Source organism: Marmota flaviventris, chromosome 18, assembly GCF_047511675.1.
Source record: "Marmota flaviventris isolate mMarFla1 chromosome 18, mMarFla1.hap1, whole genome shotgun sequence".
Classification (NCBI taxonomy): domain Eukaryota; kingdom Metazoa; phylum Chordata; class Mammalia; order Rodentia; family Sciuridae; genus Marmota; species Marmota flaviventris.
Genome location: NC_092515.1, coordinates 1,914,085 through 1,930,948, shown reverse-complemented (window position 1 = coordinate 1,930,948; position 16,864 = coordinate 1,914,085). Strand labels below are relative to the sequence as shown.

General features: G+C 53.2%; 1 protein-coding gene across 4 annotated transcripts; it reads left to right on the top strand.

Annotated features, from left to right (window-relative positions):
- Window positions 1-146: 146 nt before the first annotated feature.
- Window positions 147-16,583, top strand: U2af2 (U2 small nuclear RNA auxiliary factor 2). Of its 4 annotated transcripts, none has more exons than XM_027921073.3 (12): window positions 147-334; window positions 4,072-4,207; window positions 4,983-5,027; window positions 5,338-5,441; window positions 5,800-5,951; window positions 7,193-7,309; window positions 8,161-8,299; window positions 11,848-11,927; window positions 12,009-12,131; window positions 12,400-12,498; window positions 12,754-13,002; window positions 15,820-16,583. In XM_027921073.3, the coding sequence occupies exons 1-12, from the start codon at window positions 286-288 to the stop codon at window positions 15,952-15,954; spliced, it is 1,428 nt and encodes a 475-aa protein (XP_027776874.1). In that variant the 5' UTR covers window positions 147-285; the 3' UTR covers window positions 15,955-16,583. The 4 variants fall into 4 exon arrangements, with proteins under 4 accessions (XP_027776874.1, XP_027776875.1, XP_071460889.1 ...); XM_027921074.3 differs by having other exon boundaries at window positions 148-334; window positions 12,400-12,486; XM_071604788.1 differs by lacking the exon at window positions 147-334 and adding an exon at window positions 499-644 and having other exon boundaries at window positions 12,400-12,486.
- The last annotated feature ends 281 nt before the right edge of the window (window positions 16,584-16,864 follow it).

Below are 16,864 nucleotides of genomic sequence, written 5' to 3'. Positions count from 1 at the left end.
GAAGCCGCTGCCAGCCTATCCTTTGATCTGCAGTCCGGAAATAGCCGACGCGTTTCGGAGCCAGGCTCGGTGGAGAGGGGCCGCTTGCGGCGGGGGGGTGGCGGGCAGGGAGAGGGGGCGGAGCCAGGGCGGGGCGGGGCGCTGGGGGCTTGATTAGGTAGGCGACGAAGCGCCGGCGGCGCCGGAAGTAGCCGAAGCCAGCGGCGGAAGTAGCCGAAGCGGCCAGAGCGGGCGGGCGGCAAGGCGAGGCGAGAGCTGCACAGGGCCCTACGCGGCCGCCTCAGCATGTCGGACTTCGACGAGTTCGAGCGGCAGCTCAACGAGAATAAACAAGGTGAGGGCGCCGGGTTCGCAGGGCGGTGGCGGGACCGTCTCAGGCTTCGCTCCTTGACCCCCGCCATTTTCCCCTCGCGGCCCCCTCCTCAGGGCCGCGCCGTGGGCCCCCCCCCCGCTTTCGGCGCGCGCCTCGTTCACGTGACCGCCGTGTTCCGTCGCGCGCGGCAAGGGAAGGGGCGGCGGGCGCGGCTTGTGGCGCATGCGCGCCGCGCCGTCCTGGTCCCACGTGGTCCTGGCGGAGGTTTCGCGGGGGAAGCGGTGCCAGCGCGCCAAGGTCTTAGACGCAAAAGTTCGCTTTTTCCCTTTGGGTAGGAGACGATTTTAAATCCTGTAATCCCATCTTTTTCACCCGCTGCTAAGGACTTCCGCTTCCGGCCAAGCTCTCGGCCGTGACTCCACGCCCCCTTTGTTTCCAAAATGGCGGTGGCGGGGACTGGGGGGGGCCTCCTTCCCTCCTTCACGTGGACGGCCCCCTCTGCAGGCCGCGGCCTTTCTCGTGCCGGTCCCTTCCCGGCTTCTTGGGAACTCCGTATCGGGGCGCTGGGGCCTCGGAAAACGTGTGGGACACCTGTTTTCTCGCGGAAGCGGGAAGCATCTGCTCTCTTTGTGCCTCGCACGTGCACCCGGCGCGTCCGGGGCCTTTCTGCGGGCCCGACGTTCACGATCTGTGGAGCGTTTGTGTCCCTTATCCTCAGTCGAGACACCCCCCGCCTGTCCGAGCCCAAACCCGGACGCCTAGCCTCAGGCTTGTAAATGATCTGTGGAGGGACGAGAGAACTGAGGCCCTGGGCAGCGCGACGAGGCGCTGCCCCTGCGGGCGCTCGTGGGGAAGTGCCCCTCACAGAGGCTGGCAGCACCGAGCTCGGGCCATGCTGGCGCAGCTCGAGTTAGGGACTCCAAGAAGGCCCAGAGCCCTTGGGTAGTCCTCAGGTTTCTCATGTGTCCAGGTTTGGTGTGAGTGAAGGGACCGAGGCGTAGGGGAGGTTGGCGACTTCAGGCCTGAGCTGTGTTCCTAGCTGGAGTTTGGAGGACGGAATGTGACTCAGTTCTCCGTGGAACCCAAGCTGGAGTTGATGCGGGAGTGAAAACAGTGCTCGAAGAGGTGCCTAGGGAGTGCCCTGCCTACTCTGGTCCTGTCTAGGTGGTGTACTGCTTATGAGTCCGAATACCTTCTTCGTTGTTTGGTATCTATTTGATTTGAATACTTTTGCTCTTTGGGTTTTTTTTTTTTTTTAATCTGTACACTGACATCACTATTTTGCCGTTGAGATTTGAGAGGGTTCATGAGAATGATGTTGGTAGTTGGAATTAGACTCTGAGAGCTTACCACGTGTCAGGCAATTTGCATAGTTTATCTAACTGAATCCTTGTAACAGCCTTCCGAGGATAAAATAATTACTTCTTTTATAGTGGAAAGGAGACTGAAGCTCAAAAGCTTAAAAACTTTCCAGGGTTCCAGGTGGTCAGGAGCGCTAAGTTTAAATGGGGTAATGTGTAAAGTGCACAGCATGTGGCTGGTTATATGTTAAGCACTTAATAAGTGGTGTTTATCATTGTGAAGTCGCATTCTTAGAAAGGAAGTAGAAAGGCATGTCTTCACATAGACATGGTATCAGGGTTAGGGAAGGGCTGGGAAATACGCTTTCCAAATATTCTGCCAAGTCCTTGTAACACTGGGGTAGTGTTATACTTGACATTAACTTAAAAGAAAACAAAGTGTTTGAAGTTCTTGAGGTTGTTGGTTGGGGGTGTAGTTCAGTGGCAGGGTTAATTCTCAGTACTATAAACACTATGTTGTAAGGTTTTATGCAGAGCTGTTTCACTCTTTTGGACTGCCAAGTGGAGCTGCTTTAGAGGGTGTTGGAGGCTGTTGAAAATGGACTACTTCCGTTCTCCTGGGGTGTCCCTGCTGGTGCAGGATCACCAGGGCCTGAGACCTGGGCACTTCTGGATTGTTGGACCTGCTCCCACAAGGTCCCACAGCCTCCTACAGCACAGCATTTTAGCAAAGGAAGAAGCTTCCTTTCTGTTCTTAGCTGTCCAGCATCAGTGTGGGGGAGAGTTCTTCCCCTAGGGGAAGCTCTGCGCATGCTTCTTTTCTTTGTGGGTTATCCTCCTAACATCTCTGAGCTTCAGGGCCCTTCAGCTACCTAGGTGTACAGGGAATTTCTTTGTCTGTTTCTGAACTTCAGCAGGAACTGCTCTTGGGGCTCACAGAACTGTACCTTGTGCTGGGTATTGTGCCTTTGTGTTTGCCCTAATACTCCACAGTGGTGGTCTGTCCCCAACTCTCTCCTCTCCCAATTCCAGTCTTAAATTTAGTTTTGGCCTCTGAAGAGAAAATTCTGAGAGGACTGGTGCCTGGCGCTCATTAAGGAATATGGCCTGGTGCAGGTTTCATCATTTCCTAGCTGTTAATTCTTGAACAAGTCATGATCTCCCTGGGCCTCAGTTTCCTCATTTGTTATGTGAAATCTCCACCAGTGTGTTTTCAAAGCAGTAATGAGAGTAAAACTATGTAGTGTGGATTCTGATTGTAAGAAGCATCTCAGTGTTACCAAAAGGGAATCTTTCTGGGTGCCCTTTTTCCCCTGAGCGTTGGTGGTTCTGGAATTGAGAAGAATTTACAAGGAGTTTGTGTTTAATCACATTGGAAAGATGTGTTAGACGACACCTAAGATGGGCAGGCTGTAAGGCCCAGAAATCTAACCTGACAGGCTCTTCTCATTGCCTTTCCCTCTTGCTGCCCCCAGAACACAGCACTCACAAGGCATACGTGTGAACTAGGAGTTTTTTGATGTGTTCATCTTTTGTTGTGCTTGAGGGGTTGTTGTGCAGATATCAACGGTGCCTGTGAATTAAGGGAATAGTATGTGGTGGTGCTCCTACTCCACCTTGAAGGGCCCTCTTCCTCCTTCAGAAGGTGAAGGATCTGGTGGGAGCAGAGCTTTCTGTGGTATTGCTGGCAAGGTTGTGCTGCGTTTTAGCCACCAACTCAGAGGCAGATGAAGCTGAGAAAGCAGATTGAGTCCTGGCAGGGACACAGGTCTCACTCTAGACCTTCCTTTGTGGCTATGAGGGTGTGAGGCAGGGAAGGTTGGGTGGTTTGGGCTTCCAGTCTGGATTAGGTGGCTTTTCTCCACCTGCTGGGGCTTCTTTCCTCTTCAGTCTGCACATTCAGAAAGAGGCCCCTCCCCTGGGGGAGGGTGCTCCTGCATTATTCACCTGGTTGGGAAGGGATGGAGTTGAGTTTCCTTCCTTCCTGGGGTTAGCCTATCCTGCCTGGCATCTGGCCCCTGGGCCTGATGGTGGGGCTGTGGGTGCCAGTTGGTTGCGGAGGTCTTTCCTGAGGGATTGCTGGGTTCCTTCAGGAAAACATCATTGGGTCTCTTGATTCCCCAGCCTCTAGCCCTGCCCCTCTCAGGGACGACCCTGGGGTCAGGCCCCTCAGCCCTCGAGGGGGACCAGGAGCCAGCCTCCTCTGTCTTCTCTGGCTCCTCCGCTCCTCTTGAGCATCCTCAGGTATCTTACACCCCGGGGGCATTTTCAGGCCCTGCCCCCCCTGGTCCCCTCAGAGTCCTTGGGGACTTGTGTGTGGACCCAGGAGGCCTGCTATCTCCTTTCCCTTTGGGGGTGGCCTCCCTGGGGCTTGGGACTTAGCACCAGTGTGCAGGGTGGGCTGGGCTTGCATCCTTCCTCTGCTTATCCCATCCCATTGTTTTCACCTCTGTCCAGAACGGGACAAGGAGAACCGTCATCGGAAGCGCAGCCACAGCCGCTCTCGTAGCCGGGACCGCAAACGCAGGAGCCGGAGTCGGGATCGTCGCAACCGGGACCAGCGCAGTGCCTCTCGGGACCGGCGACGACGAAGGTATAGGGGCTCAGGAACCCCTGGCTGGGCCTGCTTGGGAGTGGGGGTGTTTGCAGCCCCAGGCTGTGATCTGATCAGGGGTGTGTCTGGGTCATTTTGTTATGCCTTGGGAGAGTTGTCTGCTGCTTGGTTTGTTTTGAATTCAGTTTTCTCCTCACTTCTCAGGTTTATTTCTGTGTTCTGTGTTGGGGATATTGATGGATTGTTGGGGGTGCAGTGGTTTGGTTGTCTGGAGACGGGGATCCCCGTTTCTGAAAGGCTGCTCTCTGTCCCTGATGCTGAGGGACTAAATTCTTCTTTCATATTCTTCCTTTTCTTTTGGGGACTGTCTTCAAAAGGGTTGGTCTCTGTTTCTTTGTTTCCCAGGAATAAGGGTGTTCTTGGAGTGGGACAGTACTCCCAGCCTGGGCTTAATTTCAAGCTCGGGGCTGTCAGTTATATTTGAAGGGCTCTTCTCTCAGGTGTTCTCTCTGTTCTTTGCCTCTATTAGATGAGAGAGAGTGGGGTATGTGGAGGTTCTTCTGCCTTCCCATCTCAGTATCTTCATAGTGTGGTTTTCCTTGGCCCCTTTCTCCCCTTACTTCCTCTTTCCTGGGAGTGGGAGTGGGAGTGTCTTGGGGAATGTGGACTGGCAGGGCCGAGGGGGGCCTGCATGCCACTCTTCATCTCGGCCCTGCCCCAGCCCTGGGGCTTAGTGCTCTTGGGGGGGTGTGGCACGTGGGGAAGATGAGGGTCCCCAGTCACCCCTCCCCATACCTTTCCCTCCCACCCCCAGCAAACCTTTGACCAGAGGCGCTAAAGAGGAGCACGGTGGATTGATGTGAGCTTCTCTTCCTGCCCCTTCCACCCTGAAGTCCACTCCCTTCACCTTCCTCACGTCCTGTGCACCCTGCCCGGCCTGTGTCCACCCTGGCCCAAGCACTGGGGAAGAGTCTGCCTGCCTTGAAACCAGCGCCCCTCCCCAGTCCCGGGCCCTGCCCTGACCCGGATCCTCTCCCTCCTGGAGAGAGCTGAGCCTATGTGGTGGGGAATTGAGGGGGAGCCTGGGAGGGGTTCCTGGGTGGGGCCTGCAGGCCCACTCTTGGTCAGACTGAGGTTGCCCTGCCCCACTCTCCCTTCCCCTCCCTCAGTCGTTCCCCCCGCCATGAGAAGAAGAAGAAGGTTCGTAAATACTGGGACGTGCCACCACCTGGCTTTGAGCACATCACCCCAATGCAGTACAAGGCCATGCAAGGTAGGACCCCTGAGTGGTCTGCTCTGGAGGGTGAAGCATGGAGGTGAGGGGCAATTGTCTCCATTTGTCTTTCTGTGTGTGTTTTGGGGGGTTGAGTTAAACCAGATGAAGGGTCACATCCCTGGGCTTCTGGCTTCTGCTGGAGGAGATGATCTGAGGTACCTGTAGCGGAGTTGGGTTGAGGCTTCCACCCGATGCTGTTAGGAAACATGGCTTCTGAGGAGCATCCATTATTGGGTTTTGGGGTCTGGTAATGGAAACCCTGGGGGTGGGGGAGTTTAAGAGTGCTGGGTGGTCCCAAAGCTCAGGTTCGAGGTTGCCTTAATGTAATTTTACTTTGTTTCCACCCCTCTTGAAGCTGCGGGTCAGATTCCAGCTACCGCCCTTCTCCCCACCATGACCCCTGATGGTCTGGCTGTGACCCCAACGCCAGTGCCTGTGGTTGGGAGCCAGATGACCAGACAAGCCCGGCGCCTCTACGTGGGCAACATCCCTTTTGGCATCACTGAGGTACTGCCCTCCCCTGCCCCATCCTCTCCCCTGTTCCCCCACCCTGTTCCTCCCCTCCCCTCCATTCCCTCCCCACACCCTGCACGGGTCAGACTCTGTTCCTGCAAGACCCCCCGGCCCCCTCCCAGACGGACCGATGGAGTTGAGCCAGCCAGGGGCCGGGCTGGGGGTGGCCCCTCCCTCCCTCCCTCTTCCCCTCTCCCCTCTCCCTTCCCCCCAACCTCCTTCAGCAACCCAGGGATCACGTGCACACACGATGAACCTATATATATCATACCTCGTACCTCGGAGAGAGACAGAGAGGGAGACTCGGACACACACACTCGGACACACTCGGACACACACTCAGACGCACGCCCCCTGCAGTTTTTTCTGACACGTTCTCCTTTCTGCCATCTATCCCATCCTTTCCCCCACATCCCTCCCATGGTCGCTGTTCTTTTATTTTTGATTGCCCTGACCTCCCCCCACCTTCCCCACCGCTCCTCTCCCCTGCCCCTCTCCCCCACCCCCTCCCGTGGCACCCCCTGAGAATCCCGAGATCAAAGAGTTGTTTCCATTTCTCTTTAAAGTGAAATATTGTGGGGCTGAGATCCCTCGTAGCAACAAAAAGTTTGCTACCATCGTCGAAGGCAAGTAAGGTCCATTCTGACTTTCTCAACCTGCACTTTGCTACATTTGATAAACCAGCCCCCGGACTCCAGGGCCAGGTCCCTCCACATCACTCTTTTCTCCTCCCCTCCCGCCCCCCTCCCACCCTGCACTCCGCCTCCCTGCTCTGTGCTGGTCTCTCTCCTTCCTGCTTGCCGCTCTCTGGCCGTCCCTGTCGTCTCGTCTGCACTGCGTTCCTCCTTGTCTTCTTGCCTTCGGTTTGTTTTCTCTTCCTTTCCTTGTTGTCATTTTTTTTCTTGAATGATTTTCCTTCTTTTTCTTGATTTGTTTGGGGGGGGCCCCTGGGGCTCTCCCCCTGCACCTGTCCTGACTGCCCTGTTTGTATCCATCTCTTGTCCTTCACTGCCTTTTGCTACTTCTTTTTCTTTATTTTCTCATTTTTCTCCTGCTTTTGTTCCTACTATTGACCTCTACGCCCCACCCATATTCCACCATTCCCTCCCTTCCCCTTCTCCCTTCCCTTGTCCCTCTCCCCTTACCCCAAACCCCTCTGTGTCTCCCTCTCTCACCCTTCCCCTCCTCTCTCCACCTCCCTCCCCGCCCCTCCCTGTCTCCTATTCCCTCTGCAGGAGGCCATGATGGATTTCTTCAACGCCCAGATGCGCTTGGGGGGGCTAACCCAGGCCCCTGGCAACCCGGTCTTGGCTGTGCAGATTAACCAAGACAAGAATTTTGCCTTTTTGGAGGTGAGCTGGGCAAGTGATGGGGTGGGAGGGGAATGTGTGGTCCCTTGGCATGTTGTGCTTCCCTGTGCTGCCCATTACCACTGGCCCTCTGCTGTCTCTTCTGGTTGCCAAAGTGAGCTAAAAAACTCTGGCAAATCCCATCCTCCTTCCTGCCTGACCTTGTTCTTTATGTGGCTTGGGAGGCCTGCAGACCTCTTCCAGACCAGTTTGATGCCATACTTTGCTCTGGCCATACTGACCTTTTCCAGGACCTACCAGGCCCCCACCAGGGCCTGGACTGAGGTGGTTCATCCTGCCTGGCTAACCGTGTTTCTAACCATGTTTCTTTGTCATTGTTTCTCAACCTGTCTGGTAGAGGACCTTGGTTTTTAAATTTTGATTTTGGGTGGGCCAGTGTTCTTACAAAAACCAGGCATTGCAGCAACACCAGGTTGCTGGGAAAGCTTCTAGGTGCTGCCTCTGACTCTCCACATTGGCCTCGCTGCAGTTCATTTTGAACTCCACAGTTCCAGGTTCTAGCTTAAGTGCTACTTACCAGCCTGCAGTGCCTTCACTTCCTTATGTATTTAACATCCCCACTCTGTCCTCTCAACACTCTGTTCCCCTTCGGTCGCATCAGACTTGCAGCTGTGTGTTTGCCTCTGCATCTGTGTTGGGTGTTGGTGACTGCACTTAGGGGAGAGAGCCTCTAGGACCAGGGATGTTCTATTGTCCAGCACAGGGCGGGCACAGTGGTGTCTGCTCATATGAGTGAAAAGAAAGAAAATCATAGCCTATCACAGAGCCTTGGGGGCTGAGGCCTGGTCTAGTCCTTGACCCTTGCCCCTTACCACCCCTTCTCTTCCCTTCAGTTCCGCTCAGTGGATGAGACTACCCAGGCCATGGCCTTTGATGGCATCATCTTCCAGGGACAGTCACTGAAGATCCGTAGGCCTCATGACTACCAGCCACTGCCTGGCATGTCAGAGAATCCGTCTGTCTATGTGCCTGGTGAGTGAGGAGCCCAGTTTTTGTGTCTACCCTTCCCGTCGCCAGCGTAGCTAGAGCTACTCAGGAAGTAGTGTGCTGCTTTGGATGTGCAAGTCTTCTCTCAGCATGGCAAGTGTGGTCTCTGGGGCCCAGATTGTGAGCTGTGAGCTCCTTGCAGACACACAGCTTGTAAGTTGGCAGGTCAGGACCAAACCAGAGGTGCTCTGGAAAGCACAGGGCTTATAATCTGTTACTTGACTTGTCTCTGCCCCAGGGTCTCTTGACTGCAGGGTCTCAGAGTGCTCGTGTGCGCCACTCTGGTGCACATCAGAAGACCTCGGTAAAGCTCCTCATGTGGGGTCCGACACCTCAGTATTCACTCATTTATGGTTTTCTAATCTCTGCTTTGAATCTGTGCTGTGGATTTTTTACCTTGTGCTTGGTCTCACTTCTGATGGGTAGTTAAAGACAACCAGGGCTTGGCAAATATTTGTGTGTGGGACCTAAGTGATCTGGTGCCTGTGTTCCATTGTACCCTAGCATCTGTGATTGTTGAGGTAGGCACACTGAAGTTTTTTAAGAAAGCTTATGGGCTTTGGAGGTAGAGGCCTTGGACCACTCTCATCCTGTATTGACAGTAGGTATCAATGAGGATTGAAGCTTGTTTGAGGCCCATTGGGGTGTGAAAGCACTCTGATCCTGGGAGGGGCCAGTGCTGCTGGAGTCCCAGTGAGTGAGGTGCCTGTCTCAGGCATGTTGGAATGTTGAGAATGTGGGGTTCTGCTAGCTGATCCTGTAGAAACAGCTCTACCTAAGCGCACCACCTGGTGACTGTGTGTGGGTACTTCTCCCAGACAGCTACAGAGCATCTCCCTTGGGTCTCCACCAGTGAACTCAGTGTGCTTAAGTTCATTTCTACTTATGTAAATAGCCTGCCAACTGCTGGTGCTTGCTGTGTGCCAGGTACTGGCACAAATGCACTGTCCAGCTCTTCTTGAAACCTTCACAACAGTCAGGTATAGTGTTACCAGTTTAGACCTGAGGGACACATCTGGTCACTCCCTGTTTCTATAGATGAAGATTTATGGGCACAGAGTCTTGTTGCGCATTGCTTATGTGCTGGTAGTAGCCAAGCTGAATAATTGTTGCACAGGCTGAATGGACTACAAAATCAAAAATACCTTTTGCATAGCTATTTACTCTGAAAGTTCGCTGACTACTCCTATATTAGATGTGACTCTCATTTTACATAGGACAGAAGTGAGGCAAGGGGTGATTGATAATCTGCCAAATGTCCTGAAACCAGTGTCTTGGGCTACTACTTACGCTCTGTGTCTCCCTCTCTCAGCTTGACCCTGCGATCCATGAACAGCCATTCTATGCACTGCCTCCTACATACTTGTTACTCTTCTTCTGAAAGCAGAGGTGTGCAGGGGGACAGTTGCTTTTGATTATGCTTCCTTTGTGGCAGGCTTTTCCAGACGTGGCCATTACTATATAAACTGGGGAGATCACTCGTTAGTCTGTCTGGGATGTGCACCTTGGGGGGCCTGTTTGTCCAGTTCTTACCTGTGGTTGGACTGATGAGTTAGGAAATGTGATTCTGTCTGTAGGCTAAGTATTTTCCAGTGTAGCTTTCCTTCTGATACAGCTTGTATTTTGATCTCCCCTTTTAGTGCTGCAGAGAAGGACATTACTCTATAAAGACACTAAAGAAGAGAAAGTATTTGATAAAATGAACAGATCTCTTGATTAGACAGGTTGGAAACTGGAAGACAATTTTCTCACCTTGATGAAGGGGTATTTGATATCACCTGAAGGGGTGCTGTGCAAGATGGTCCAGCCCAGGCGAAGCTTCCCACAGTGGGCCCCAGCTCACCCAGGGTTAAGCTCACCTTTGGCAGTAGCATGAATTGTGCTTGTCTGTGTGCACTGGCGTCCTCCCGTTCTGTAGGTGAAGGTGCTGGGCCCTTGGCAACTACCGCTTGACCCCAGGGAGCCCAGCTCTCCTGCCCTCACTGCTGTCTCCCTGAGGTGCAGCACAGTCATTAAGCTTGGATTTGGAGCCTGGGGACACATGACCCTCTTTTTTAATCACCTGCCAGACTCCCCTGGGCAGGGGAGAGGAGCGGTGGGGAAGGTGGGGGGAGGTCAGGGCAATCAAAAATAAAAGAACAGCGACCATGGGAGGGATGTGGGGGAAAGGATGGGATAGATGGCAGAAAGGAGAACGTGTCAGAAAAAACTGCAGGGGACTGCCTCTGAGTGTGTGTGGCCAAAAAATGGCCTGTGGACAGACCTGGAGGCCACCCTTTTCCTGCCTTTGGGGCTTTGCCCCATACTCAGTTTACTCATTTTTGTATTGTAAATGGGGCTTTTGCACACATTGAGCTAAGATTGAAAGAGATTGGGCCATGCCTGGCTTGTGGCCAGCATTTAAATGTGTTGTTGCTTCCAGGATGTTTCTGCTTGTCATAGAGGCATCCAAGCTGGGTTCCCTGTGGTCTCCCTCAATCTGCTGGGGCTCAGCTCTAGGGGACAGAGCCAGCTGGGTTGGTGCCTACAATTCTGTGGGTGCCAAAAGGGCAGGGAGAGAAAGAAAGAGTACATTAGCCCAGAGGGTAGGTGGGGCCCAGGGGCTCAAGTTATGGGGCCTTTCTCCATTTTCTGCCTTTCCTGATGTTCCCTGGGATCAGGATGGAGGTGGGATGGGCCACTAGTAGTTGGTGTGGGGGGACTGCTAAGGAATGGGAGGCTATGTGGCCAGGCTTTGAACTGGGCGGTCAGGGTGGATGGCTGCTGGAGCCTTACAGCTCTTGTCTGACAGGGTAGTTCCAAGAATGGAGTGATAAAGTTGGCCAAGTGTGTTGGAAGCCATATTGAAACATCGGTCAGACACTTGTCTGAGTCTAGAGTAGAGGGCAGGACTGAGGGCTGTCGAATTCACTTAGCTCGTGTCACCATGGGCTGTGACATTTCAATCCTAATGGACCCTGAATATAGCACCCCATCTTGAGTCAGCAGTTTCCACTGAGGTTGGAATAGCTGACACAGATTACTTGAGCAGCCTGAGAGCAGGCCACCTCTGTGGTGTCCCAGATGAACTGGGGCCCAGAGACAACTCACTCTTCTGAGGATAGGTCCCTGAAAGCAAAGGATTGAATGATTTAATGGGGAAGATGTTCCTGGGCAATTGTCAGTTGGGACCTGAGGGGTGAAGGAGGGGTTTGGTGTGTGTCCCAGCAGTATGTCCAGAGTTAAGGTGACTTTTCGGTGTCACACAGCAGCATGTGTGTGCCAGCATGTGGGTCTAGGTGCCAGGAGGCTGTTCTGGGGGCGGGGGTGGGGGGATGCTGCTAGCTTGAGGTTCCTCTGAGACTGGACCAGTTTGGGAGACACCCTGTGTTCTCACATGGGGAGTGCTGTGCTTCCTTGCTTGTGTCCTTCTCAGGCTCGAGTGGAGATGAGAGTGATACTTCCACCTTTATCAGGGTGAAGCCTCTGAAGGGCTCATCTTGTCATCTGGGAGATGACCTCCTACTGCAATTGAAATCCTTTTCTCTCCTTAGGAGTTGTGTCCACTGTGGTCCCTGACTCTGCCCACAAGCTATTCATTGGGGGCTTACCTAACTACCTGAATGATGACCAGGTAAACCCCTTGCTCCCTTCCCTCTCCTCCTCCCCCTGCCTGGCCTGACTTGAGCCCTGATGGATTCTTGAACTGCTGTAGGTAAAAGAGCTACTGACATCGTTTGGGCCTCTTAAGGCCTTCAACCTGGTCAAGGACAGTGCCACAGGGCTCTCCAAGGGCTATGCCTTCTGTGAGTACGTGGACATCAACGTCACGGATCAGGTGAGCCCTGGCAGCTGTTTTGCTTCTTCTGTCTTTCCCAGCCCTGCTCAGTTTCCAAGCTGAGGTCTCTCCTCAGGGCATAGGGTGGGAGCTTGGGGCCCTGAATGGGACTCTCCACCTTTCCTTTGATTTTGGCTCCTTCCAAATTCAACCCCCTTTGCTTTCCCCTCTGCCCACCAATGCCCCGGTTTTTGGGGAGGTGCTGGGCTCCTGGGCCCTGACCCACATATCTCCTGCACCCTTCCCACCCCTCACCTTCTGACTGCAGGCCATTGCTGGGCTGAATGGGATGCAGCTGGGGGATAAAAAACTGCTTGTCCAAAGGGCAAGCGTAGGAGCCAAGAACGCCACGCTGGTGAGCCCCCCGGCACGTCATCTTCATTGGCTAGAGGGACCCTGGGGGTGGGAAGGGCTGGTAGGGGACAGGTTCTCTTTAGCTCTGCCCAGCTTTAGCGGGAGGGGATTTGGGGGATCATCAGAACCAGTATTGGGGAGTAAGGCATATATGTGTTCAGGCGGAGGAGTGGCCTTCCTCTGAGTTGGTTTCTGAAGGGCATGGCCTTGAGTGGAGGGAGGCTAGTCTGAATCCCCTGTGACACCTCGCCTGCCCCTCCTCCCACAGAGCACCATCAATCAGACACCAGTGACGCTGCAGGTGCCGGGCCTGATGAGCTCACAGGTACAGATGGGCGGCCACCCTACTGAGGTCCTGTGCCTCATGAACATGGTGCTGCCAGAGGAGCTGCTGGATGATGAGGAGTACGAGGAGATTGTGGAGGATGTGCGGGATGAGTGCAGCAAGTACGGGCTTGTCAAGTCCATCGAGATCCCCCGGCCTGTGGATGGCGTCGAGGTGCCTGGCTGCGGAAAGGTCAGAGCATCCTGGCTCAGCTTATGCCCTCCCTCCCCTGCACCCTTACCGAGTGTCCCTCTGGCCTGGCCAGGGGAGATGCTGGTGACCCAGAGGATCAGGGTCCTCTGATGGAGATGAGCTGTTGGGGCCGAGAACTTAGGCTCTGTGGAAGCACCTTTGGTCTGGAGCCTGGCTCTGTATCTCCCTTGTCGGGTGCCGTGTTTTGCCTTGTCTATGAGATGGAGAGAAAGGCTGTGAGGGTATTCCAGCTCCCGATTATGCTGTGCCTCTGGTGTGCCAGATGCTCTGAGACTAGGGCACTCTCATGGGAGGGGACAAAGCACAGAGGTGACATGCCACACAAACAGGTCCAGGTCCCTGTAGTCTGACTTAAGAGCCCACAGTCATGTCACCCCTGCTCTCTGCCTCAGGTCACTGTACTCACTGATGTATTCAGTATGTCAGTGGAATTCTTACACCAAACTCTTGTCTAAGCAGAAAACTCCTGCCCTCAAGTACCTGAAGTCCTGGGCACTGTTGTCAGGGAATGTATGCCATGTTGGGTGGGAAATGGGGTGGCCCAGATGCCCTTTTTAGAAGGGGTCATTGAAATCGAGAGGTGGCATTAAGAAGACAACAGTGAGGTTCAGTACCCTCACCGTAGGTAGAATGCACAGCAAGCAGAGACGACTGGACGTGTTTGGGGACAGTGAGGAGGCCAGTGTAGCCAAGGAGAGCAGTGGGAGATGAGCTCAAAGAGCAGGTGGCCAGGTGGATCCTGGTAGACCCTGGGTTGTGGTTTTGAGTGAAAGGGGAAGGTAGCTGCTGGGAACCTGGCAGGTAGAGATGACTATTATAATGGGTACTAAGCAGGCATCTGCCCTGCCCTGCAGGATAGAAGTGTGGTGGAGTCCTTGGGGTTCACTGAGGTTCATTGAGGTCGCAGTGAGCAAAACTACAATTGTCAGGAGTCTGGCTCTACAGCTCTGTCAGGGAGGACTCATGAAATTGTGGAAGAAGCTTGGGATTTTCCTGGTCGTGGTGGGTTTTTAAGAAGAGAGAAGGCAATGTTCATGTTTTTGGTGATGTCTACTGCAGTTTGGAAAGTGAAGTAGAAAGGATCCAACAAGAGTAGGGTGATGGAGGAAGAGTTTCCTGCAGTAATCTGTGTGAAATATATTGGCTGTTCTGGTGTAGTCATGTACTATGCAGTGACTTCCTTCTGTGACAGACTGCATAAAGAGCCATGGTTCTGTTAAGACTCTATTTCCGTGATATTATTTGCTGATAGGGTAGCCAACACAGTTTGTCACAGTAGTGAAATGGACCAACTAGTTGCAGGGGGTGGAGGGAAGCTGATGGGTTTGAGTTAAATTTTTTTGGGGTGGGGGGTACTGGGTAGAGCTCAGGGGTACTTAAACACTGAGCCACATCACCAGCCCTTTTTTTGTATTTTATATAGAGACAGGGTCTGAGTTGCTTAGGGCCTCAGCCTTCAGAGCTGCTGGGATTAACAGGCTGAGCCATTACACCTGCAAATTGATGGGTTTGTGAGAGAGTTAAGCCTTTAAATTTCCAGTTCTTGGTGATTGGTTTGGGTATGTTGGGACAGGGAAGGAGGAGGTCCAGGAGATGCTGGGAGTGGCAGGTGAGAAGGAAGGTTGATGAGCTGGTATGTAAGGGTTCAGCAGCCAGTGTTGGGACAGCTAGCCTTGAGGTTTATTTCAAACATAGTTTAGATGTCTTTTGCCTGAGATAATAAACTTTTTCTCAGTTAATATCGGGCTAGTTAGCTCTGCTTTGGGTGTTTTGTGCATCCTAGGCGCTTAGCTACATCCCCAGCCTGTACCTACTAGATGGCCAGCAGTGCTACTTCCCTTTTTTGTGACAACTCCTACATCTGAAGATTGCTCAGTATGTCCTGGGGACATGTCTCCCCCTAATTGAGAACCGTTGATCTAACCAAATAACCTTAAAATGTTTTTTTTTTAGTTTGGTGTGGTACATGCTTATAATCCTATTTACTTGTGAGGCTGAGGCAGTAGAATCACAAGTTTGAGTCCAGCCTGGGTAGCTCAGTCGTAGGTAGATCTGGGTTCAGGCTCCAGTATGGGGTGGGGGTGGGATTAACAAAATCATAATATACTCATTACAATAACAAAGTAAACATTAATTTCTTGGTATCTACCTATGTTCAAATTTATTACTGTCTAAAAAATGTGTTTTGAATTAAGGATTCAATCAAGATCCCCTCTTACCAAGTTTCTCATCAGTTTTATCCCCATATCTCGCTCCCACTTTTGAAGTCAAGCTGTTTTATGTGTTGAAGAAATAGGGTCATTGGTTGTATAGAATTTAGGCTCTTTATATGCTCCATTTTCTCTAAACTGGTTGTTGAAACACAATTAGAAGTTTGAATAGATTCAAGTTTTTATCATCCTGGATTTGAATTCTAACTTCTGGCTTCCCTTACTTCATCCCTTACTTATCTGGGGAAAAAAGCATGGCCGTCGGTGGCTCTGGATGCTCTCCACAAGGTGGCTGGTGCAGAGTAGACAGAGTTAGTGACTTCTCTGGGCATTTGGTTACCTTCCCAGCTGCCCTGTGTGATTCAGGTGACTCTCAGGCATGCCTCTGTTCTTTCCATGCCTGTGAAGTATCTGATCTGTGTTCCCTTGTTTTATGAAACTGTACCTATAGTTGCAATTTTTCAGAAAGCTGTGAAGAGGCTCTTTTTCTTTCCCTTCTCGCTGTATCAGTCATGGGCTTGGATGGATGTTGGTAGGTTACTGGGAGGCCAGCCTTGTTCACAGACCTGCCTCTTGTTCCCCACAGATCTTTGTGGAGTTCACCTCTGTGTTTGACTGCCAGAAAGCCATGCAGGGCCTGACGGGTCGCAAATTCGCCAACAGAGTGGTTGTCACAAAATATTGTGACCCCGACTCTTACCACCGCCGGGACTTCTGGTAGAGGTGGCCTGGGGAGGGTGGGGGCAGGGCTGGCTGGAGGCTTCTCTCCCCGCCTGTCCCCCCCTTTCCCCCCTCTGAAGATGATGGGCAGAGGAGTGACAGCCGAATGACAGCCTGACAGCCGGCAGCAACTGGAATGGCAGCAATTAAGGGTGGGGGGTGGGGGGGTTGGGAGGTTAGGGCAGGGAAGGGACTGGGGAAGTGCACACAGGCCCACACAGACACGCACCCACACAGACACAGAGGGAAGGGGTTGGGATGGGGACGGGCACACAGCAGGGTGGGTAGGACCCCCACGGCCCCTCCCAATACAGCCTTTCCTCCCTTATACCCCTTTTCTCCTCCCCTTCCCCATGGTAGGAACATAGCGTGTTTATATTTTATGGCCAAACTATTTTGAATTTTGTTGTCCGGCCCTCAGTGCCCTGCCCTCTTCCCTTTGCAGGACCACAGCTCCCGTCCTCTGGTCCTCCCTGGTCCCCTCCCTGGTTTCTGAAGTAGTTGGTTCTCTATGGCCTTCCCTGACTCGCTCCCACCCTAGTCCCGTGACCCCTGTCCCTCTCCTCCTCTCTGTGGCAGTTTCATATTTGCTAAGACGAATTTGCTCATTAAACATTTTGTTGTATTTTACTTTATGGAGATAATCTGTGTCCACTGTGTTTCGGCCCTGCGCGGCGGGTGCGGGCTGGAGATTTCGCCCTTGGGAGGGTCTCTCTCCTGATACCCGGGCTGGGTGGGAGGGTGTAGGGGTCCCACGTGGGCTCCTACCTCGCCAGGGGGCTCCCGCGCGTTGTGGCCAGGTCCGGGGCCTCGCGGAGGGGGCGGTGACGGGCGGAAGTGGCGCAAGAGCGCCTAACCTGGAGGGTTCGTGTGCCGGAAATGATGCTGCCCGGGCAGGCTTTGGTCGCGGA